Raw genomic sequence first — 25,582 nt, 5'->3', positions numbered from 1 at the left:
TCTTTGGGAGCATAATATGTTGTCCACCCTCTCAGCCTATATAGGTGAGGGATGCTTTCAAGTCACAAAGTTTGAAAGTTATGATCAAAAAAATTCCACAGGCACAGTGGCACAGAGTGACAGAGGTTAAGACTGTTTAAAACCCTCAGGTCTACAGAGTTCAGTCCTATCCACTGGTTACTGTATAAAGTTTGAATGTTCTGAGTGAGCTTTCTTTGTCTACTTGACTGTCTGTTCCTGCCTTCCAAAAATAAATTAGCTGATTGACTATTTTAGAGTCTGTATATATTTAATTTTCCTTGCTCTTGTGGCCTGGGTCATGGTTGAAAAGGGTCAAAGGACCAGTTCATTTACTCAGCAAATGAATAATGCACAGAAATTAGCCTACTCCAATGCAAATATTAGGCTGCATAATTGACAGATTTCTAACAACATTTATTTACATCAGGAAGCAGCAAACACAGCAAAGCAGGCCAAACTGAACTGAGTCTAATGGATTTGTGTCAAGACTAGCTCTGAATAGGTTTCCCTACAAGTTTGCAAAGGACAACTGGCCATTTTATGAATGGCCAAATGTCTTTGCCCAACACAGTTCAGTTTCTGAATGAAAATTCAGCAAACTGAGCTGTGTGCAGGAAGGAGGAGGTACAATGAGGAAGAAGTAGAAGGATGGAGGTGGTTACTAGGGAGCAAGGGGAGGAGTTAAGGTGTGCAGGAAGTAGGAAGTACAATGAGGAAGACGTAAAAGGATGGAGGAGGTTACTAGGGAGCAAGAGGAGTGAGAGTGAAAAAAAAGACATCTAACATGGCACTTAACCACCAGTGGAATCTGGGGAGATACTTTAGACACTGATTAATGTGAATGAACAACTCGCAAGAAGCCAGCGTTTGAGTTGCTTATTTACATTTTTTATAGGACATTGCTCATGTACAAGGAACACTTTTTAAAATATTAGCAATGTTAACCTGAGAAGTTGACAGAATAACTGGATGTGTGAGCTGCACCTATCTCTTTGGCGCGTACTTGACCAGACACATACAACAGCTTGAACATATTTAAAGCTTCCTTACTAGAAGAATCCATGTCTAAACACATTGTCTTATACAGATCACCTTAAAGCCCTATCATTATACCGGGTCTCCTACAGGTTACTGAGAAAGAATGTCTGGCATACAAGGCATCCTTGGATCCAGCACTGATTAATGCACCTTTTGAACATCCACAAAACGAACAGTATCAGAACCATTAGATCCAAGGATTTCAATTTTGCTTGTGACATAAATAGGCCATGTGATGTTGATGAGACACAAATGTGTCTCAGAGAGAGTCCCCATGCACTGGAACAAGCTTCCCATCCATGTGAAGCAGAGTCCATCCCTAGGCTAGCCCCATTTAAGCATAATGTTGAGTCTTTGAACAGTGGGTGGGAAATTGGAAATCACCCTGTTGCCATTGCCAATGCGCAATGCCACCTATCTGTTTTTTTCTGGACTATCCACACAAATCAAATCAGTTCTCTGCTCTGGTAGTCAGGAAAACACTGTACAAACTCCATTTTTCTGTTTCACAAAAGGAAACACACTGTCAGTGTTTGTTACAACTGGCTGATTTACTATGCTTTTTTACAGAAAAGCATAGTAAATCGGCTGAAAGCAGGCATCCGGAACAGAAAGAGGGCATTCCCATGTGCTGGTGTCACCGTGATGTCACAAAATGGGCGTGGCCGGGATGGAAGAGTGGGTGGGAATGGGTGGAGTTATGGGTGATGTGAGGGGCGTGACCTTAGTCCGGTTTTAGCCACAAAGAAACCTGGCAACCCTACATATAGTGCTAATTAAATTTTAGAATGGAAAAAGTACATATGTCAGACTGCAGATAAAAGGAAAATGTTTACTGGTGCAGAGTAGTATGAACAAAAACTATAAATGGGTTAAATGAACATGAATGTTTTGATTCCCGTCAGTGCCTGACATTTTAACATACCACTGTCATCATGCCTATATTTGTACACAATGGAATTAAAGATCACATATCTAGAATTTTAAACCCATTTCTGTATTATGAAGTCCTTTATTACATATTTATCTTACATGTGTTTTATTGAAGTTTTTTTAGCAGTTGTTAAAAGCAATAGTTTGCATTGTAAACGTTCTTACTGTAGTTCTGTGCTGCAGCAGACAACTCCCACTGGCATCATTTTTGCAAGACTGTAAGGTTACTGGAAATAAGCTGAATGAGAAGCATTCCTATCAATCATTCAGACTTTCAAATAATGTGCAGATTTTTGCCTCATATTTTTGGTCGGTCCTTCATAAAATGTGTAGCTTTCTGGCAAATCATTGACAACTGAAGTTATTTATTTTATTTTATTTTACATTTGTTGACCGGGATAGTCCAGCTGGATATATGGCCATTTTCAGCTGAAGCCCGGGGAGAAAAGCTCCAAGATAATAGTACACATTGAACATTTAGTAAATGCTAGTTTCAAGCAGATTACAGTCATAAGCAATACCAGCATTTAGTACATATAGTACTAACTTATTATAAAACACTTTACAAAACATAACATTATTTTCAAAGTTATACATACATAACATTACATTCAGGTTTAAGACACATTGAGCAGCAGTTATACAACTGACCCTTCCTGAAATGGTATGGTAGAAAAAAGTTAGAAGTAGTTGAAGGTGAGGCACCCAAGTAATAGAGAGGTCACTAGTCGGGGTTAGTGCAAGAACATAACCAATGAGTTTTGAAGTATTTCTTGAGTTTGTTTTTGAATCAAGTTAGTGAGAGTTCTAGGGTCAAGTCAGCTGGGAGTCTGTTCCATGTTTTTTCTAACAGAGATGGCAAACAGAGAGTCCCCAGCTGAGTAGTTGGATTTGTATATTTGAACTATGAGTCTAGTGGATGATCGCAGTGGCTGGGTGCTGGTGTAGGGGCTGATAATATTTTTTTAGTGCAGGTGTATTTTCTGGTTAGTAAAGGACTTTATGTGCCACTATTAACTGATTGAACTGCAGTAGGCTAGGCAGTCCAAGCCATCCTAGGTGATTTAGGTTGTGACAGTGGTGTATCCGGTAGGCTGTGCCAGTAGCAAATCTGGTAATGTGGTTATAGCAGGATGATAGTTTATTAAGATCTGTTTTGCTTAAGTTGAAGAATAAAGGTAAGGCGTAGAGAAGAGTTGATAGTAGATGGGTACAGGTAATTGCAGTTCTAGCAAGTGGGGTAAGGAAAGCTTTGATTCTGTAAAGAGAGCCAAGTTTTTTATTAATGGTTTTGATAGTTTGATTGATATGCACATCAAACTTCAGGTTATCAACTATTATACCCAGTAGTTTAGTTACTAAATAATGACAGACATTTAATTTCAGCCATACCTCTCAACCTGGAAACATCAAAAATCTGGACAAGGCCCATGAAAAATAGGTACAAATCTGTGTGCTGATTAACATAGAATTTGCATAAATAATTATGTAACTCCACCCAGTCCAATGGAATTGTGGGATACCAACTTTCAAATGCAAACTGAAGAATAGACAACCAAAATATGGCACCAGAGTCCTCCTGCAGCCATTCCAATGTCCCATTACCTGGCTATTTCGACCCATTTACCATAAACACTAATGTGCATACTGGAATTTATTTGTGCACAATCTGTTGTGCTGTATGCCAAGCACTGCCTGCATCATTAGGTACAAACTGAAAACTTTTGGAATGATAGTGGCATAAATTAAAAGGTATAAATGTGTATATGAAACAGGGGATTTCTGGTCACTGCAGCACACAGATGCGCAGGTTCACACACACTTTCACCTGTGTGTGTGTGTGTGTGTGTGTGTGTGTGTGTGTGTGTGTGTGTGTGTGTGTGTATGTGTATGTGTATCTGTCTGTGTAAAGATCCTCAGTGTCTGTATCTGTTAATGAATGTGAAAGGTATCACACATCTATAGAATACCTACTGCACTTATGCACTAGAATATCAAATGTGCCATACTTTTCATGAACCTCTTACCCTGAACAGACCTCATTACCTATTCCTCCATACTAGGCAGCATTCAGTTCGCACTATGGATTGGTCATCTATAAAGAGGAAAAAAGACTGCACCAGCATACCAGCATAACTACAGTGGATTCAAGCAACAAAGTTGGGGTGTTACAGGAATAGCATTTTATTTATTTTTTTTTATTTCCATCTACTTTGGCCAGTCAAGTGTATAAAGCAATACAAAATTGTGCTGGTCAGAAGCTGTATAATGCCAACCTCATATAAGGCTTGGTAAGTGATAATGTCTGCATTAAGCTATATACACTTTCAGATTGTTTTGCAGTTGGGTAGTTCTGCAATGACACTGAAAGACATTGTGCCTTTGTGTGTATCCTGGCTAGGACACATAATGCAGTTTGATTCATGGCCGCAGCTAGTTATGTTGCATGGCTGTACTAGGTGGCATTGTCTTTGACTTGTGTTAGCAGAGGCATTTATTCATTTGCACAGATTATAAGCAGCATATGCAGACCCCATCCACTCTAACATAAGTCCCAGTCTGCCTCATTGCGTTATTTTTTTGTGAATCTGTTTTTCTTCTGTGCATTTCCCACAATTCCAGCAATAATACATTTACAAATTTCACTTTATATTCCATATTGTCAGCAAAGCAGCACCTAACTCATTCAAACAGGCATGAACATATTTAAAATTAAATGGGTGCAAACACTGTAAAATGCTAATGCATTCTCATCCACACTGCAGATCGTCACCCAGTTCTTGCTTTACAGAGTACTTTAAATATACATGCTTCAAATTACCATGCATACCTGTCTGAACCACATCAGGACAAAAGTACTTTCCTCTCAGTGTTTCGACTAATAGGTTTCAAGACATTTCCTTGCAGTGATAACTGGCTGGTGACACATGGCTACTGCTCTGCTTATGGACAGGGTTGCTTAAACAACTAATAAATAAATATGCACTGTTGATCAGCGCTCGCTGACTGTTTGATTATTTTAAAATAAAAAAAAACTATTCTGACTGAGAGATTATGCTATCGATGTTGTTGGTAGTGGTACATCCTCCCTTCTCTGTCTTTCTCCGTCAGTTGTCTGTTTGGATTTAGCAAGCATTAGGACTGGCAGAGCTGCTGCAGCTAGACTCAAGTGCGAGTCATGTAAACTTAATTTTAAAACACAGACTCAGCCCTCAGCCATATTCTGACAGGCTGGTCACAAAGCTGACGTCATCTCGCATGCCTCTGCTCGTGATGATGTCAGCAAAAAAAAAAAAAATTAAAAAAAAAAGCCGAGACATTCAGGAATTAAGGGGGCAATGCAGAAACTCGTGGCACTCCAGTATTTGGACTTCAAAACTAGTAAATGCCGAGCAATTCGGTAAGGTTGAGAGGTATGATTTCAGCATATCCTCCAGAAAATGTATGCTAATGGAACAACTGTTGTATCAGCTTTCTAAATTTATATGACCAATGTTTAAAATCTGTCCCTGATTTTTGGGCTTTTGTCCCATTATTTTTGGCTTTGCCCAGAATTCTTGCACAATGAAGTTGAGAGGTATGATGAGCTGTGGGGAGCAAGTGATTTACGACATGATTGTTGCAGATCACCTAATTTTGAATGTTTTCAGTCTTATTATCATATTGCAGAGCCAGTTTATGGTCAAATGGGGTCCTAGGCGGTGTAATGGGTCAGGGTCTCTCCTAGCCATTCCAGTATCCCATTACTTGGCTGTCTGTCTTCAGTTACTACAAACACTGCTCAAACCTCTCACTGTGCATACTATTTTCTTCTTTACCTTAATGATAATTACTTTTGGTTCATCTTTTTGATTGTATTAAATTACATTTCTTGTTTAAAAATTAAAGTTATGTACTCACCATGACTATGCGTCTGTGTTGTCCATTTTCATTCTTCCTCAATGTATGGGTTACAGATCCGATGCTTGGATCCAACTCGGTCGCATTGTACATACTTTGGATCCATCTCTTAAGCTCCTCCCTCTACTCATAATATTCTAGTCCATCCCCAATACCTCAGACTGAGATTGCTGCCATAAAGATTCCAGTGTATAATAGAAGAGGAGAACAGAAAATTAGAGCAGGGCTCAAACCCAGAACTACAGGTTCCAAAAAATCCATTAGGTCACTCCTGAAGATGACAGGAAGGGGAAAGGAGGGAGGATAGTTTAGTAAGAATGAAAATGGACAACACTGATGCTTAATTATGGTAAGTACATAACTTTAATGACTAATGTTGTCCTTTACATTCTTATTCAATGTATGGGACAGAGTCTCCAACTATGTAAGTCTTCGGTGGCCCTCATGGAAAGATATTCTGGAGAACTGCTGAAGAAAAGACAGCTCTGCTTCTGGAAATTGTCCAATTTGTAATGAGCAATAAGAGTATCAGCATTAGACCATATGGCTGCTGCACAGATATCATCAATGGAAGTTCTAGACCAGCAGGTAAATGAGGTGGCCATGAATCTAGTTGAATGGGCATTAGGCAGTTTTGGTAGGGAGAGACCTTGCTGAGAACAACTCCAGGAAATGCAATTAATTATCCATTTGGCCAATGTAACTTTAGAAATTGGAGACCCCAACCGACTCAATGAAAAAGAGACAAATAGCTGGTCTGTTTTTTTTAATTCATTAGCTCTGTGTAAGTAGAAACATAATTGTCTATGCACATTCAAAAGATGCAGCAGTTAGTCTCCTTTGTTTGAAAATTTTGGAAAGTAGACTAGTAAGTGAATGGTTTGATTATATCTGATTCAAAAGCTAATTTTGGTAGGAAAGAAGGATTGATTCGTAAGGTAACCCTATCTTTATGAAAAACAATGTATGGGACTTTTGATGAGAATTTTAACTCAGTTTTTGCTGAATGTGCAAAGGGTTGCTGAGTTAAGCCTTGCAGTGCTACTGTGGAGTCCCAGGGAGGTGACAGATTTTCTCTGGGTGTCTGAGCAGGAAGGTACCCTTCAGAAAGGCCTTACATAATTTGGAAGCAACCAGTCAAGAAGCATCATCTCCTGAGTGAAAGTTTGATATGATTGCCAACTGTACTTTAATTGTGGAAAAACTAGCACCTTCTTTAATAAGAGAAGCTAAAAACTCCAATACAGAAGAAATAGGGACAGTAAAGGGATCGTCATTTATAAAGGGCCAAACTGAAAATCTTTTCCATTTGCTTTTGTAAATTCTCTTAGCTTAGTGCAATCTGTCTGTGATGACAAAAGAATATTACGATGTGGAGAAGACAGCCTGGGCTGTCTAGCTATCAATAGAATTGGAGAAACCAAAAACCATGCAGTTAATTTAACGGCTGGAATATTGGGATTTTTCATCCCCGAGGGATGTGACAGGGGGTCTGGACTGGGGTCCAGTACTCATAGAGGATAAAGAAGATGAGACCAAATGAAGGGGAACTAGATTTGGTGAGGCCAGAAGGGGGCAATGAGGATAGTTGAGCTCTTTAACCAGCTGGCTTTCTGTAAGAATTTTGGAGTTAGGGGTATAAGGGTATTATGGGTAAGTGTAAAGGAGGCCCGAGGGCCAATCTTGGACTAGGGCATCTCTTGTTGACTTCTATGGGGGGTCGGGGTAAACTACCTGCTGCATTTGTTGCTGTGGGGAGAGACAAAGAGGTTCAGCAAGTTCGGCCCCAATGACGGAAAATTCTCTCTGCCACTGATTGATTGAGAGACCACTCATGAGCATCAGAGTGGAGCTGCTCAATTTGCCCACTAGTATGCTGGATTTCCCTGGGATGTGCGGCATTGCCACTAGAAAGTGGTTGGAGGGGATCATCCATTTCCACTCTCTCATAGCTTCTCAACAGAGGGGGTATGATAGAGTTCTGCCTTGTTTGTTGATATACCAGACCGCAGACGTGTTGCTGGTTTAAATCGCAATGGTTCCTAGAGGAACAGCATCTTGAAAAAGCTCACAATACTAGAAGGACTGCTCTCATCTCTGGGATACTGATGTGTGAATTGGTCTCTTTGGGGGACCACATGCCTTGGGCCATCTTTCTCAAAAAATGCCCCCCCCCCAAGTTGGGAAGCATCCGTTGTTATTGTGGCTACAGTGGGGTGGGGGCAGAACCATGGGGTAACGTATGAGAGTCTCGTTCAAATGGATCCACCATTGAAGATGGTCTCTGCATATCTGAGTGAGTCTGACTGGATAAGAAAGAGGTTGTCGAGGAATAAACCATTGAACAGCTAAAGTCCACTGCAGAACATGCATACAGTAACATACTAAGAGGACTAACACTACACATGCTGCCATGGACCCCATACCTTTCAGAACTAGCCTTGTGGGAGGAGCAGGATGAGAAATGATTTGCTGAACCTGGGACATGATAGTGGTCACTTGATGTGGGGGTAGCAAAGCAGTCCAACTTATAGTATTCAGATGAGCACAGATGAACTCCAGGCTCTGAACCGGTAGTAGCTTTGATTTGGGCATGTTGACTGTAATGCCTAAAGAATGGCAAATTTGGAGCCAATAATCTCTGGTCTGTTCAAGGAGAAGCTTGGTTGGAGCAGTGAGGAGCCAACTGTCTAAGTACGGAAACACTTGGAATTCTTGCAATCTCAAGTGAGCTGCTGCCACTGCCATACATTTGGTAAACTCTAAGGGGTGTAGTGAGTCCAAAGGCAAATGGTCTGAATTGATAGTGACTAGCTCTTAGCTAAAAGCGCAAGTGTGTCCTGAATAGTCTTTCTATTTTGATGTGATAGTATGCATCCTGAGGTTTGATTGAGCACATCCAATCATCCTTGTGTAAAAGAGGTAGGTGGACTGAACCATGACCATTCTGAACTTGCTTAGATCCAAAATTGGTTTCAGGTCCCTTGTCTTTTTTTACCACTAAACAGAACCTCAAGTAAGTTTAGAATCCTCTCTGGTCGGGTGGGACCTCCTGGATGTCTCTTTTGTCTAACAGCTTCTAAATTTCTCTGACTGGGTGGAACGTCAGGAAGCTTGATTCTCTTGGGGGGGGTGGTGTTTGAAAAAATTGTTTAAAGTAACCTCTGGATATTTGGATTAGCACCCAACAATCTTTTGTTATAGTAGCCCAGGCATCTAGGTGCAAGGACAAATGTTCCCCAACTGCCCCCAGAGGCGGCCAGTCAGGTAGCACTTAAGCGAGGAAAAGAATCTTGGAAGCCCTGATTTTGTGGACTTCCTCTGCCTCAGAGGGAGTTATCTCTAACTGAATCCTGGAAAGATCCATGAGATTTGCCATATTTTCTTGCCTCCTCCTTGATTTCTTGTAAAGGATCATTGAGGGGTAGAAAAGTGAATCACAGTGGCAGACAGGGTCTTTCCTTCCTGTTCACTACAGGAAAGTGTTTCTTACTGCAGGAAAGTTTTTCTTTCACAGAGAGGCCAAATAAGGAAGTACCATCCACAAAGTCACATAGCTGCATCCAGGGATACCTTCTTATGGCAATGCCTGAACTGGTGGCCCATGAGGTACTTTCTGCAGCATGCAAAGTTAACCTCAAATATGCATTCAGTATAGATAAGAGTGGCCAGCTACGAGGATGATGTCTTATAATCCCCTGGAGACACTGGCTCTGAGAGAAACTTTGAGATTTCCTAGTCAAATCCCTATGTAGAGTAGTAAAGTGAACCAAATAGTTCAGTTTGCAAGGCAAAGATCACTGATGCAAATATGTGCTTTCCAAACCTGTCCAAACCCCTAGACTCCCTGTTGGGGGGGTGGACAGAGGAGCTCTGTTCTGTGAGCTCCTTCTTGGTGGCTGCTACCACAGCCATTACATCGGCAAGGACACCTTTGCTTCAATATGGTCTATTTTTTGGAGGGACTAAAATTCTGTCTGGTCAACGAGGGTTAGGTTCAACAGAGTCTAGATCCTTCCATGCCCAGTGAGTGACTAGGTCAATAATTTTATCGGCAGGGGGAGTCACGCAAGACATAGATAGACCAGAACCAAAAGCTTCCAAGAATACTGACTTCACAGGGGATGGGTAATCTGAGGACTAACAACCTTTCTGCTTAAGGATTTCCAAAATTTCTCCAAAGGAGGCATCATCAGGTGGTGATCTGGGGGACCTTTTACCTTTGTTGAAGTCAGTATCATTGTTAAGGGATTCTATAAGGGAATCTGTGTGCTTTCTTTTGCACATTCTCTTTCAGTGGAGTTCTTCATTGGGATGCTCTGGAGAAGTCTCTGAAGAGAGGGGTAGCTCCTCTGTTGGAACTGTCTGGACACTACTTGCTTCTGGCTGTCCCTGTGGAGTAGGGCTGATGGGATCAGACCTCTGAATCACAGGGGGGAGATAGGATGTAGGATCCAAGGGAAGTATGAGAGACTGGGTCTCTTGAATGAGAAAAACCTCTCTACAGCCTCAAAGGCCAACGAACCCAGGGAAGCCATGGCTGGCTGCACAGTACCCGAGATATCCGAGGAAGGCAAGCCATGACTCTGACTGGATCTGCCCCTTGAGGAGGTAGCTGGATCCAAGTTACCTAACACAGAGGCTCTGAGGGGCAAAGAAGGCTTCGACAACATCAGAGTCAATCGCAGCCCCACTGACTGACTGGTTCTGAGATTCATCCTGATCCAAGGGAGCAGGAGCAGAACTGGTCAGGGATACAGTCAGAGTTGAAGACGTGACTCTCTTCATCTCCACTTTCAGATCCTGGGGCTCTGAAACTGAGTGACAAATCAGAGAAGGTGATACAATAGCATATGACGAGGATGGAAGGCTCATGGATCCGATCGAAGACTTGAGCCAGAATAACCGCTATCTGGATTTGAGCTCTAAGGAACTTCCTCATCATTCTTTCCCCTTCTGCTTTATACAGACTCCTGGAGGACCTGATGGATAAAGTGGTCAACTGAAGTCTGGAATGTTTTCTTGGTATTTGCATAAGAGGCGAATGGAGCTGAGAAGATACGGGATCTATGATGAACTCAGATGAATGAGTTCTCAGCACCTGAAAAACACCCGATATTGGATCTGTGGGCTGCACAGGAGTAATAGATATTACTATAAGATTTGAAGCCTTGTAATCAGATTTCTTCTTTGGTTCCTACAAAGTTGCATCTGAAGACCTTTGTATCTTTTGTGACGGCTCTGAAGAAGACTAATACTTCAGAGATTTTGGCTGTGATCTTTTCAGTGCTCCAAAGGAGCCTTTAAAGATTTACTGGGGGGGTTGGGCCCCTGAGGAAGTGTTAATTGAAGGCTGCAGCAACCCCTTAAGGACTATCTTGCTTGTTATGTCTATCAGCAATATCCCTGGAGTTAAATCCTGTACAGTTTGTACCCAAATGTACTGCTCCTAAACAGTAAACACACTACCCGTGGGCACCCGAGTTCAGGATTTTGTGACCACAGGAAGTGCACTTTTTGAAACCTGTAGGCTTTTCAGCCATGACGCTATAACTATAAGACAATACATGATAAAGAAAAGTTTTTTTTTTTTTTAAGACTATAAAAAGGACAGAAAGAATTTACCAATAATGGTAATAAGAAATACCCCGGTAAAAGGGGTAGGAAGTAAAGGGATAGGATAGAAGGAATGTCAGCAATGGTATTTACAAAATTTACTTTGTTACATAAGAAATCTGATTGAAGAAAAAAAATGAAAACTAGAGGGAGGTAAAGTTTAAATATATGAGAAAATATAAAAAGGAGGAGATATAGATAAACTGATACACTTAGGCTACTTAAATGCTTAACAAATGCTGCGAGAGAGGATCCACATCTGTGTGAGATGGTGGCAAACAAGATATGAGTTATTGGGGGTGGACTAGGGCATTATGGTTAGAGGGAGGATCTTGAGTCGTATCCAAAGTCTGTAGAATGTGTCCAAGTCGGATCCATAACCCATAAGTTGAGGAAGAATGAAAAGAACAATGTCAGATCAGCAACATTTCTTAGAGTGTGTTTACATTTTTAGCTTTGAATATTTTTTTCCAGTAAACAGTGAAATAAAATGTATGACCTCGTAATGACAAAACTACCCATTTCAGAAAATTTCAACCATAAAAGGCCACTCAAACTGGTAGTAATATAATCCACCAATATGAGTCAATATTTAGAATATCTGCAGAAGTAAAAATCATCTGAATAATTCTACTGTAAAGAGAACTACTACTAATGTAGAGGTTGCTGCTAGCAAACATCTTTGCATGTAGGTGCTTCACCTACAAATGCAGTGCCTGTTCCCTTAAAGAATAAATCGCCTGTGTTACATTACAAACGAATTGGTAAGTTGGTGATATATACCATTTTCTGAACTAGACTAGCTGTACAATAAAGAATGTTTGGCAAGTAACAACAGGTTCATAGTTATGCATGCAGTCCTGGAGACAATTAAGGAGCCTAGCCCAAATTCCCTACATTTAGAAAGCACTCTCTGGTTAAGTGATTTCCCCAGTGTCACACAGTAAGTAAATGTAGGTAGAAAAATTCAAACCCTGCACCCTTGTTATAGGAAGCAGTTCATTAACAAGTCTGAGCTTTTGCACGCTGTGTTAACTGGAAAAGGGAAGGTTTTTAAATAAACACTGAAGTCCGTTAGTCTGATCTTTTAGAGAAGACTCATCACAGTAATATGCAACAATAACTACATAATGGATGCAGAACATCAGACGGTTCAATCTGATCATCACTCCATATAATGCAGACTGTATGATCTGACAAATGTCGACCCCTTTTCAGTTGCTGGAAGCTGTAAAGAAGGTATTGCAAAAATATATGTTAATAAAATGCAAAGTGTTTAGACTTCTAAATTTAACATGCTTAGACTGTATTATACAATCCAGACCTGTTAATGAAGTAATTAACTCTTTAGTGTGATGAATAAAGCAAAACAATTAAAGACAATATAAATGCTTTAACAGTTTTTCTTCAACAATCCACAAGTCACACAAATATCAGAAATATCACTGCATACAGTACACTTTATTTTGAGGGGGTATATACATGCATGCATTATACTTACACCTCATTTTTGAACTCCCTGTCATCAAGAATAGCTGTCCTATCTGTCATCACTCAGCACAGGTCTGACCTACTTAAATGGCTAATGTATTGTAGTATACATCACCAGGGTCAACAGATACAGATCGTGGGCAAATAAGGCCCTATGCATGGTAATGAATTAGGCCCCCAACAACCATATTAGTATCATAAACACTGTTCAAACGTGTCACTATTCATACGTTCATAGATTCTGAAATCCTTTCATCTGTTCATAGATTCTGAAATCCTACCTCCAGGCTTCAACATCCTCAGGAGTGACCGATTAAACAAAAAAGGTGGAGGATCTGCCCTAATCTACTCTAACCTTCTCTCCATAATCCCCCTTCATATCCCAACCCCTCAATTCAAAAATACTGAAATAACCATGTCTCCTCCGACTCAATAAACACAAAAATATCTGCTTCATCTCCTTATACATCTCCCCAGGTGATAATATCTCCACTCTTGGGAATATTCTCCATTGGGCCTCATCTGAAATAAAATATGAAACCTTTATTCTAGGTGACGTCAACATTGACTGGAACAAAATCAACACTCCTTCCCCCTCCCTAGCCATCAATCTTTTCAACTTCTCCCAAGTAATCCACTCTACAACATGACCTAACAAAATCCACCCCCCCCTAGGATCCATCATAGATTGGATTTTAGTCTCCCATTCAAACAAAACCTCTCTCTCTCTGGCACTATCCCTGACTCCTTTAGTGACCATCTCCCTGCTTTCATTCATCGCTCTGCTAACCCCTCACAATTCAAACATAATTACATCCAAACTCGTAACCTTAGCAACTTCAACCCCACATACTTCTCTAACATTTTCAAACAAATTAACTGGCAATTCCTTAACACTCTCTCCCTTGACAACGCTGTTGAGCATTTTAACTCTTTCTTCCTAAATACTCTTAACTCCCTAGCCCCCCTAAGAAACAAACGAATCAAAGCAAATTCTGCTCCTTGGCTCACCAAAGAGATTAAACATACCATGCATCTCAGAGACAAATCCTGGAAGCTTTTTCAGAAAAGTAAACTGCCTTCTGCTATGCTACAATATACCCAACTCCACAACCAAGTAAAAAAATTAATCTCCTTGGACAAAAAAAACTACTACAATAAACTTCAGTCCAGTAATAATAACAACCCAAAACAATTCTGGAAATCTGTTAACTCTCTTCTCCATCCTGGGTTAAGAAGTAACCCCTGCCCTGACCCTAGTTTAACTGACAAAGAACTGAGCTCTCACTTCAACACTTTCTTTACAGATTCTATAACTAAGCTAACCAAAACATTTCCCGACAATAATCCATCCAAATTCCTAAACTCTCCTAATAACAACCCCTCTATGTTCCAGCTCAAACCAGTTTCCACAATGTTTATAAAAAAGCTGTTATCCAAACTAAAGCCATGCTCTAATGCCCCCGACAACATACCCCCCTCCTTCCTCAAATGCGCAGCCGAAGGCATTGCTCTCCCAATTAGCATCCTGATCAACCGATCATTAAAAGAGTCATACGTACCCAAACTTTGGTGTTCTGCCTACATTCTACCACTTCACAAAGGAGGTAAAAACACCTCCATTTCTAACTTCCGCCCCATAGCCCTACTCTCTCCAATGTCTAAAATTCTAGAAAAATGTGTCCACCACCAACTTTTACCCTACTTAACTCAGAATCAGCTACTTAACTCCCACCCAACATGGTTTCCGCCCCGGCCACAGCACCATAACTGCCCTACTCTCCTTCTTAGAAACTGTTAATCAAGCCCGAGATTCTGGTCTTCTTGTATCCACTGTTCTGTTAGATCTTTCTAAAGCCTTTGACACCATATCCCATACACACCTTCTCTCATCTCTCCAACCTTAATCTCTCCCCTAATACTCTTTCCTGGTTCTCCAGTTACCTTTCTGACAGATCTCAGGCTGTCAGATGGAAGGACTCTACCTCTTCCTTTTTACCTACTCCTACCGGAGTTCCTCAGGGATCCATCCTCGGTCCCATACTTTTCAACATCTTCATAAATAAACTTCACACTGCCCTCCCTGGCACTACAGTCATCCAATACGCTGATGACTCTACCTTAGTTTGTGCCGCCCCCAACTTTCCTGAACTTCTGTCCAAAACACAAATAGCTTTTTCCACTACAGAAAACTGGATGCACAAAAACCATCTCTCCCTCAACTCCAATAAATCTAAAATACTAATTTTCCATCCTACCAAGGCTTCTTCCTTTGACAAAATCACTTTCAATGTCCTAAGCCAAACCAACTCTCCTATAGAAGTGGTCCCTTCCGCTAAACTCCTTGGCATTAACATTGATGAACACCTCAAATTCGATCTCCACTTACAACAAAATATAAAAAAAAAACACCAAAAGATAGGCATGCTCTACAGAAATAATCTATTTCTTTCAAACTCCTCTAGGCACACCTTAGCAACCACCTACCTCCTTCCCTCTCTCCTTTATGGTGCCCCTCTACTAACTAATCTGTCTGCTTCCCTCACCTCTAAACTTGAAGCTTGCTATAATAAGATCTCTAAATTCGCCACTAAATCCAAAACCTCAACCCACCACTACCTTACCCTTCAATCTCTCCCTAACCACCTTGACTATCTTCAAATAACAACTGCTCACAAATTAATATTCTACCCAGAAAAATGCCCTGCTTTATCCAACATCCTTCCCCCTTACATCCCTAAATGATCATTGAGATCAGAACACCAAAACCTAATCTCCATTCCCAGACCTAAACATTCCACTGGCCAGCTACTACTATCCTTCTCTCTAGGCAAAAAATGGAACTCTCTCCCTCCTTCACTTAGGACTATACCTAACACGGAATACTTCAAGACCCAACTCTACTCATACCTATCATCCAAATGGAAATGTTCTTGCTTTCACCCTATATAAATTGTAGGGATTTTCTACACTAAGCCACTCTCTACCCCTGCACATATCTGCTCTCTGATTTCATTTCTAATTCCCAAAATGATTTAGCCAAATCTCAGTTGACTGTAATGAGGAAAATATTGCAAATTATGTAAAAAAAAAAAAAAAAAAAAAAATTGATGTTTTTATTATTTTGCACTGTTCTTACTATGCATATTTATTGTTTGGACATTTCTGTTGTATTTTATCTTGTGCATTTGTAACCTTGATTGTACTGCCTTTGGAGCTTTTCTCCCCGGGCCTCCACTGAAAATGGATACTTCGTGACCCAGTGGACTTCCCCGGTAATCAAACTGAAATAAATAAATAAATGTTTACTAGGCTAATGGCCCTGGAGCCTTTACAAGCCTAGCCCATAGGATTACCCTAGCATCGTGCCACTTGACCTTAGTTCCCAGTGCCTCTGTCAAGTAGAGCCATTGGAGTGATCCCCGAGGTGAATTTTTTATTTCCCTTCCAATCCTCAAGATTTCTCTGTGAGGTGCTCTGCTTGACATGTATAGGAAGTCTATTCCAGAGCATGGGCAGTCTCTGGGTTATGAACCTGTCCGTCCAGCATGTTCTGTTGATTGTGGTAATGAGGTTGAGGTATCTGGAGTGTGTGGTGTGGAGGGATTTGGATTTCTTTAGATGTAGCATTTCTAACAGAGCTGGGTCAGACATGGCTTTGTAAGTCAAGCAGAGATCACCTCTAAGTAGGCGATATGAGACAGAGAATAGTTGAATTTTTTTGAGTCTGTCCATATAGGACAAGTGTTTAAGGCCTAAGTTCTTCTTTGTGAGGTACTTTTGTGGCCCCTCCAGTTGTTGCAGGTGTCTAGTGAGGTACATACCAAATGGGGCATTGTACTCGATGATTGGCCTAATGAGGGAAGAATAGAAGGATACTATGACCTCTTTCTTCCTGAATGCAAAACCCTTAGTAATGAGGAGTGTCACATAGAAAGACTTTCTGACCACAGTGGCAATGTGGTGGTCAAAAGAGAGGTTGCTGTCAACCTGTGTTCCCAGATCTCTTATAATGCCTGTAGTGTTTAGTGGACTACCATCGATGTGGTAATTCAAGGGAACAGGATTTTTCCCAAGGGGGATTATGACACACTTTTTGGCATTGAGCTTAAGGCCACGGTTCTGACACCAGTCGTTGGTCTCAGTGAGGCCTTTCTGTAGGATGTCAACATCACTTGTGGAGTTAATAATAGCTCCCAACTTGCAATCGTCTGTGAACTTTGTCAGTCAAAGTCCCTTCATGTTGGCCTGGACTTCAGAGAAGTAGATACCAAACAGGAGAGGACCCAGGACTGAACCCTGTGGGACTCCACTTGTGAGTTGTGACTGGTCTGCAGTCTGACTTGGAGACAGCTACTTTCACATTGTGGGTTCTATCTCTGAGCCAGTTTGCAACCCACCTAGTGATAAAGGGGTTGATGCCTAGATTAGTGAGTTTTTCTATGATTCCTGAGTGAGGAATGGTATCAAAGTTCTTGGCCAGATCAAGGTAGGCTGCATGAACCACCTTGCCTTCATCCACAGCTCTGGTGACTGACTCAAAGAAGTCAACCAAGTTGGGCAGGCATGATCTACCCTTCACAAAACCAAACTCTGTAGGATCCAGAGTTTGGAGCTTCCCTATATCCTTGTTTATTAGGTCTATGATGATGCGTTCCATAGCTTTGGATATCAGACTCGTCAGGCTAATGGGGCGATAGTTCTCAGGGTCTGTAGTCACTCCTCCTTTGTGGAGAGGGATGACTGTAGCAGTGCACCATTTGGTAGGGACAAAGCCAGAGGTGAGGCTGTGCTTGAACAGGGCACATAGGTGAGGTGCCAGTTCACTCTGTAGTTCATGTAGAACACATCCAGGGATATTGTCAGGTCCCATAGAAGCTGTATTCTTCTTTACTTTTACAATTATCTCAGAGATATAGGTTCATAGGTTCATACTAGGCTATCTGCCCAAGGGCATTTATAAGCCTAGCCCATAGTTATGTGGCTTTCGCCACCCCTTTAGTTTGAATAAAAACTATGCCTATCATTTTTCTGTGCCTCTGTCAAGCAGTAACACTGAAGTAATCCCTGGGGTATATCTGCCATCTCCCATCCATTGGTCAAGATTCCTCTTGAACAAGGCCAGCGAGGTGCTCTGCCTCACATGTGCCGGAATTTTGTTCCACAGCATAGGGAGTCTCTGGGTGATGAATCTGTCCCTCCAGCACGATCTATTTATAACCATGTCAAGGTTTAAGTCTCCCGCCCTTGTGGTTCTGAGGGATCTAGATTTTTTGAGGTGAAGCATATTCATCAAATCTGGGTTTGACATGGCCTTATATGTCAGGCACAGGTCACCTCTGAGCAAGCGGTATGAGACTGAATAGAGCTGGAGTTCTTTCAGTCGGGCAGCATAAGACATATTTTTGAGACCCTTTATCCTTTTGGTGAGGAACTTTTGGGGCCTTTCAAGCTGCAGCAGGTGTCTGGTCAGATACATTCTGAACGGGGCATTGTACTCAATCATAGGTCTAATGAGTGATGAGTACAGGGGGACGATGACCTCCCTTGATCTAGATGTGAATCCCTTCATGATCAGGTGGGCGATATAGAAGGTTTTCCTAACTACTTTAGCAACATGAGTGTCAAGCGAAGGCTACTGTCAACTTGGGTCCCCAGATCCCTGATGACTTTTTCTGTGCTCAGTGGATTGCCACCTATATGGTAGCTAGGGGTAACCTTGTTTTTCCCGAAGGGTATGACTATGCATTTTTTGGCGTTTAACTTCAGGCCATGGCTCTGGCACCAGTTATCCATTTCTGTGAGGCCCTTCTGGAGGATATCTGTATCAGATGTGTTTTCGACTATGGCGCCCAGTTTGCAGTCATCTGCAAACTTTGTCAGCCATAACCCTCCTGTGTTTGCTTGTATTTCAGAAAAGTAGATGCCGAACAAGAGTGGACCCAGGACTGAGCCCTGTGGGACACCACTTGTGACAGGCTTTGAGTCTGACATGGCTCCAGCAACTCTGACCCTGTGGGTTCTGTCATTTAGCCAGTTTGCAACCCATCTTGTGATGTATGGGTTTACATTCAAGCTGATGAGTTTTTCGATGATACCTGAGTGGGGTATTGTGTGAAGGCCTTTGCCAGGTCGAGGTAGGCTGTATGGACTGCCTTTCCCTCATCAATGGCCTTGGTGACTGTCTCGAAAAAGTCAACCAAGTTTAAGAGGCAGGATCTGCCTTTGACAAAGCCAAACTGGGTTGGATCCAAAGTCTGCAAGTTCCCTATGTCTTTATTTATGAGTTCCATTATGATCCTCTCCATGGCTTTGCAGTTAAGGCTTGTCAAGCTAATGGGCGGTAATTTCCAGGGTCTGTGGAGGCACCGCCCTTATGAAGTGGGACCACAGTCGCCGTGCGCCACTCCTTGGGTACGTATCCTGAGGTGAGGCTAAGATTAAACAGCTGTCCTAACTGTGGGTTTAATTCCTCGTTGAGTTCATGAAGCACACAGCCGGGGACACCATCCGGTCCCATGGATGCTGTGTTTTTTGCCTTAGTGAGGGCAGTTCTCACCTGGGCGTTGGAGATGTTTGGGGGGCTACAATCCTCTGGAATAGATATCTCTTCTTTTGGGGAGGAAGAAGTTTGCACTGAACCTGTCAGCCAGTATGTTGGCAATGTGTGTAGGTTCAGTAATTTGCACATCATTTTGAACTAATTCTGAGCATATCTGGGAGTTTCCTCCTAGGTTTCTAACATAGCTAAAGAAGGCCTTATGATTGTCTTTAGAGTCCTTGGCGATTTTTCTCTCAAAATTTGCCTTGGATGATTTTATGAGAGCTCTTAGTTTTTTACTTATAATGATCAAAGGTGTCTTACCTTTCAAAGATTTTGCTCTATCTTGTAGTAGCTTCCTCCTTTTGTTGTAGAGCTTGTTTATGGCTGGGGTCCACCAGACTGGACGCTTGCCTTTGGTACAGAGAGTCTTAGTTTTGTTTTGGATTGCCTGATCCATGCAGTCCTGTAGGTGCTGGTAGAAGGCATTTGTAAGTGATTCAGCGGTTTGAGTAATGTTTACCACTGGCTCAGGGGCCTTAAAGGAGACCACACTAGTTTTTAGAAGTGTGAAATCGGCTTTTGAGAAGTTTTTCACTGTAAAGCTTTTATTTCAGTTTTTACAGAAAAAACACCAAGAGCTATTTTCTTAACAAAATACTCTCTCATTGAAAAAGATTTAGCATGAGAAATGGTAAACTTCTTTTCCCTTGAAAATCATATTTAATGAAAATGCATCTGGCAACCCATTAAACTACAAGAGTCATGGTGGGTTAGCATACAGTGAAGTGCTAATTAATAGGTATGAGAAGGGTGCAGGAATTCAAAAGACAAATGTGTAACACATTTATTAACAGCCTAGGACACCCCACTGAACACGTGTCCCTTTTTCAGGAGCAGCCCAAGAGGACTGCCTTGTGAAGTAACTTGTCAGAGTCACATAGAAGACAAAGGCTGAGGGAATCAAACCATTTACTACAGGAAGCAGCTCTTTAACAGATCATACCTTTACTCATCTGCACTAATTGCTAGACAAGCTGTTGTAGCCCAAACACACTGCATTTCATACCAGCGTGCCTACAAAAAAACAAGCTAAATTAAAAAATTAAACTCACAGACTTCATACTGTCCAAGTTATTCACAGTTAAACAATAAACACACTGCCAACACTTAACAGAACAAGGAGGCCAAGTATCACATCCACAGAATGTGGCTCATATGATGCTGCTGCTGTTTACTACAATCAGTTTTCTTCTTTTACATTGTAAGTAATGTGGTTCATAAGTAGTTAGGAGGCTTGCAGTCCAGGGAACCATTCAGGAGCCTAGATCAAATTTCCAGTTGCCCCAAAATACTGTTTGGTTAACTGACTTGTTCAGTGACAGGGCAAAATTAGAGATGTTCTGCAAAACAGGGAACAGATAATCAGAGTAACATGTTTTGCATCAACATGTATTTTATTTATTTATTCCTTTATTAACCCCTTAACCTTTATTGGCCCCTTTCAGGGGAGACCTAAGGTGGTATTTATACTTCTAGAGGAAGTTTGGCCTGGGCACCAAGGAACTTAACTTGCTCTTTTCGATAAGTGCTGTGAGATCTTTTACATCCACCTCTACTACCAAGCAGATGACACCTTATTTAACATCACACCCAAAGGACAACACACTTGGGAGTGCAGCACCCTCCTTTTATGCCACACAGCAGTGACAGCAATCAAACTAATTAATTAGCGTGATAGAACCCACAGGCTTCTGCACCAAAGGACAGTGTACTATCCTGTTACACCACTGACCCTGACTATGAACAAAATGTTGACACTGACATTAACAGACTGCAAACTTTAGTAATTAAAAAACAAAAGTTAAAGAAGGCCTGGTAGTTTGTGTGGAGGAGTAAAGCTTTTAGCTCCCAATAGTTAAGGTGTGGGGTTTGACCCTTAACAAAGTCACTTGAATAGGCAATACCCCTAACTGGGGCATTTCACTTATACACACACACCCGCACACACACACCCATGTTGGCTGTTACGGCACTCTATAATATAAACTTCAAATTAGAGTTTCACAAATGCACGCACACACTTTCTGTTGATTTCTGGCTGCTGCTCTTTGCCGGTGCTGACTGCTACTGCACTCTTCACATCTTCCACAGTCTGGACGCACACTCATCACTGGCTGGCTGCTACTGCACATAGCTGTTACTCGAGTCTCCTGTTCTGGACGTATAGTATGAGCTGATGCACAGCCTGTGAGCTGTTACTCAAGTCTTCCAGTATAGTTTTGTGGTGACACTGTGTTGCTGTCTCATACAGTTTTTTTTTTCTTTCTTTCTTTCTTAAAGCAAAAGTGGAGCAGTTATTTCTTATTTTAAAGCAGAGCATTTTTTTTTTTTTTTTTTTTTTTTTTTTGTTAAACCATGCCGGGCCTCCTAGCCAGCACCACGCCCTGGGTAGCTGCAAAGGTCTTCTAGTGTTAGTGTCAGCTCTGCCATATTGTCTATAGAATACTCAAAGGAATTAAGCTGATATTTAATGCTGAAAGCCTAGTTGCACCATCTGATTCAAGGCTGTTAGTGTAATGCAGTTATCTGTTTTTTTCCCCCTTTAAGTAATAGGCATCAAATGCTCTTAAAACATGAATGTTCAGTGATCATGAATCAGTATTTATAAGTATTAATTAATGCAGTTTCAAAGTACTGAGTTTCTGTTGCAAGGTATGCAGTCTACAAATGCCTTAGCATGGGTTGAGTATACATTATTTTGCCTCTGTTTCTTTGGTCACCAAATACATAAACTGTGATACAGTTGGGGTTTATTTTTTTTTAAATATAGCAGTTAGGTGAAGGTATAGCAGTTAGCATTATGATTTAATAAAACCACATCATTCATTAATGTATTTGATTTTACAGTATAATTTTTAATTTTTGGTATGATTGCTCTGGTTGTTTCTGGTATAATTAGTTAAATTAAGTTGGATGGCGTTGTGAAGAGGGGAATAATGCCCCCACTGTGTATGCTTAATAGAAGTGTCATTATGTTTCCTAACTCCTTTTTTCAAGTCAGTAAATAAAGACAGCAGCAGTGAACAGCTTTATAAGATGTATAAAGTGGAGATTAAGTGAGCAATAATCTGCTAGCAAGAATTTCTTAATACTGTTTGTATTTAGAAATATGCTTAATATTGAAAGGGGATGACTACGTAAATATTTTTCAGACATTAACTGAAACACATTGCTGTGAATACAACCTTTAATAACTATGCACAGATTACATTTTAGGTGTACACATTCAAAGAGTATTTGTGTGCTATGTGTGGAAGTAGGTTATGAGTGATTTCAAGTAACTGCTCTTGAAAACCAATGACAGTGTGTGAAAAGAGCAAAGAAGTGTTGTGTGTGTGTACATAATAGCTCCTTGCTATGCTCATACAGTTTTCTGCAAAGAGGCAGCTGTTGTTACATTTTATTAGTGATAAGTGACTGCATTCTGTTATTCTGTGAACAGAGGAAGCAGGACGGAAGAGCTGTGGAGATCAACTGCAGTAACAGCCTGCCTGTGTTTAAACAGATTCCACTTCTACCACTTCCAGCTCCTGTATTTAACAAATAAAAGGGCTAGTATGGCAATGTTTACAAAAGAAAAAAATTGCCACATAAAGTTTTTCCAGCATCTAAGGAAAATCTTTAATACACTAAACCCATTCTGACAAGATTATGGATCTTTAATTGCAAAACTTGAATACAGCATTCATATGTTGAAGTTTTAACTGTATGCAGCAGTAAGAATAAGAAACAGCTGTGGATTTATTTAAGAAGTGCTTACATAATGGTTCCTGTTTTTCTTTGCTTGTGATTTAAGATGTATTCTCCAAAGCTTGTGACAGGCTTTGAATTAAGCAGGCACACTGCTGAGCAATTCTGTTTTGGAACTGATGAAGGAATAATTTACTCCTGTTAAGTTTCAAGAAGAAAATTTTAATTGGTTAGCACATCATATGACCATGTACCATTACATTAATGGCTTTGTGCTGTCAAGTGCATGATTTTCCACTAAAAATAAAACAGTATGTACAAAAATGGGCAGCTTTTTATACACAGTTTAAAATGTGTGACAAAACAGTGAAAATGTCCCAAAAAAGTGGAGCCAGTGAGCCATAAAAGATACAGATGTAATGAAACTAAATGTTGCTCACTGTAGTGCGTCATTCACAGAGTAACCCGTAGACTATGGTTTCTGTTTTTAATCTATCATATACAGTGTTAAATGAATTTGTACTGCTGTCTTCAAGGTACTTGTGAATATAGGTTAAATATTTAAACTTGGATACTTTTTAATACCTGCTTATATATCTTCCCAAGAGTTAAAAGTATAATTAATGCGTATTTCTTTACAGGCACCATACGACCTGTACGTAGAAGCTTCTATGATCCAACATCAGCACCAGGGAGAGGGATTATATGGGAATGGGAGAATGATAATGGCACTTGGACACCCTATGACATGGACATCTGCATCACTATCCAACATGCCTATGAAAAGCAACATCCCTGGGTTGACCTGACATCCATTGGTTTCTGTTACATCATTGACTTTACTAGTATGAGCCAGATTAACAAACAGACACAACGTAGGCGTCGGATCCACCGCCGCACAGACACTTCATACCCTGTGGTGATGGGCACCCTACAAAAGTCACAGTCATGGCCCGCCACTAGTACCACAACAACCTCAAACTCACAGCCTTGTACATGCCAACAGTGTCTGCTTGTCATGAGTGTGAAAGCAGCAACAGTTCCTGGTTCCTCACTCACTTTACAAGGAAGAAAAGTGTCTTCTAACAAAACTGTAGGCTCTCAACAGAGTGGAACTGTCAGGAGCCCCTTAAAGGCAATTGGAGGACAGACATTATCCAAGACAGTAAGACCACAAGCAGCCAGTACCCCAGCTCTATCAAAGGTGGCCAGCAGCCCCCGAGGGGCAAACTCAAATGGAACTGGAGGAAAAAACAGCCAGAACTACCTCAACCATCCAAATCTTCAAAGACTTGCCATTGCTCAGTCACGAGCTCTTATCGCCGCTGGGTAAGTGGAAAATTTATAATCCCCTTAAAAACAGAAATATTTTGATTTATGTTGATTTGCTAAGACGTGTACACAAAAGTAGGCCATATGTTTTTTTTTTTTTTTTTTTTTTCTGGCGGTATTACTATCCCCTACATGTGATGGACCTTTGAAAAGGGACGGTGAATGATGTGCGTTCTACTAATGAATAAAGCTATCTAGAGTAAAAGCATAAAGTAGAAACTTTGAACAAATCTCAGCACTGTCTTTGCAATCTGGAGCATTTCTCCCCGGGCCTCCGCTGAAAACAGGCTCTGTGGAACCTAGTCAGACATTCCCGGTCAACAAATGTTAAATAAAAATAAATAAATAAAAAAAAATAAAAAAATAAAAATGCAATATGAGTAATCCTCTGCACGTATGTATGAGAGGAACTTCTAAGACAAAATGGTAAACTTGGGCCCAGCTTGTCTGTTTGTGTGGCAGCTGATCATTCTAATGCATTAGTGTTTTTTACAAATCTGGTTTACATAGTTTATTAACTAAAATGTTTAATGCAAATAATTTTTATCACCAAGTAGTTTACTGATGTCAGTTCTTGTTTTTCTATTCATCTACAATCCACGCTGAACATGCTAATAAACATGACCTTCTAGTATTACTGCTCCATAATTCTTTTGCAACTATACTATATCTGAGGTTCTGTACAAGCAGAGTGGCATAAAACAAGGATAATACAAGAAGTCTTCAGAGATTCAGAACACATGGTGTAGCACAGAATGAGAAATGTAGGGCATCCATCAATTGTCACTATTAAGGGAGAGTAGGGAGGATGACAAGACACTTTCACAAGAGAGATCAAGCAGACAGCATAGAACCACAAAAGGAAATGATTATTACTGGGAGGTTCAGTTGTTAGAGGTTGATTATTGCAGGGGGATAAAACAGAACAGCAAGGTATTTGCTAGTAACATGGGTGAA

The 25,582-nt window shown here is 40.8% G+C and overlaps 1 protein-coding gene across 1 annotated transcript in view; it reads left to right on the top strand.

Annotated features, from left to right (window-relative positions):
- The window catches only part of DTX4 (deltex E3 ubiquitin ligase 4), a 443,998-nt gene that overhangs the window by 188,371 nt on the left and 230,045 nt on the right, over nt 1–25,582 (top strand). The window contains exon 2 of the mRNA XM_044084062.1: nt 23,935–24,622. Within this exon, the coding sequence (XP_043939997.1) occupies nt 23,935–24,622 (688 nt within the window). The remainder of the gene's footprint in view (nt 1–23,934; nt 24,623–25,582) is intronic.

The sequence above is a fragment of the Protopterus annectens genome, chromosome 9.part0 (assembly GCF_019279795.1).
Source record: "Protopterus annectens isolate FY-2018-M chromosome 9.part0, PAN1.0, whole genome shotgun sequence".
Taxonomy (NCBI): domain Eukaryota; kingdom Metazoa; phylum Chordata; order Ceratodontiformes; family Protopteridae; genus Protopterus; species Protopterus annectens.
The sequence above is the reverse complement of the archived record's forward strand: the minus strand, read 5'-3'. Positions and strand labels throughout refer to the sequence as shown.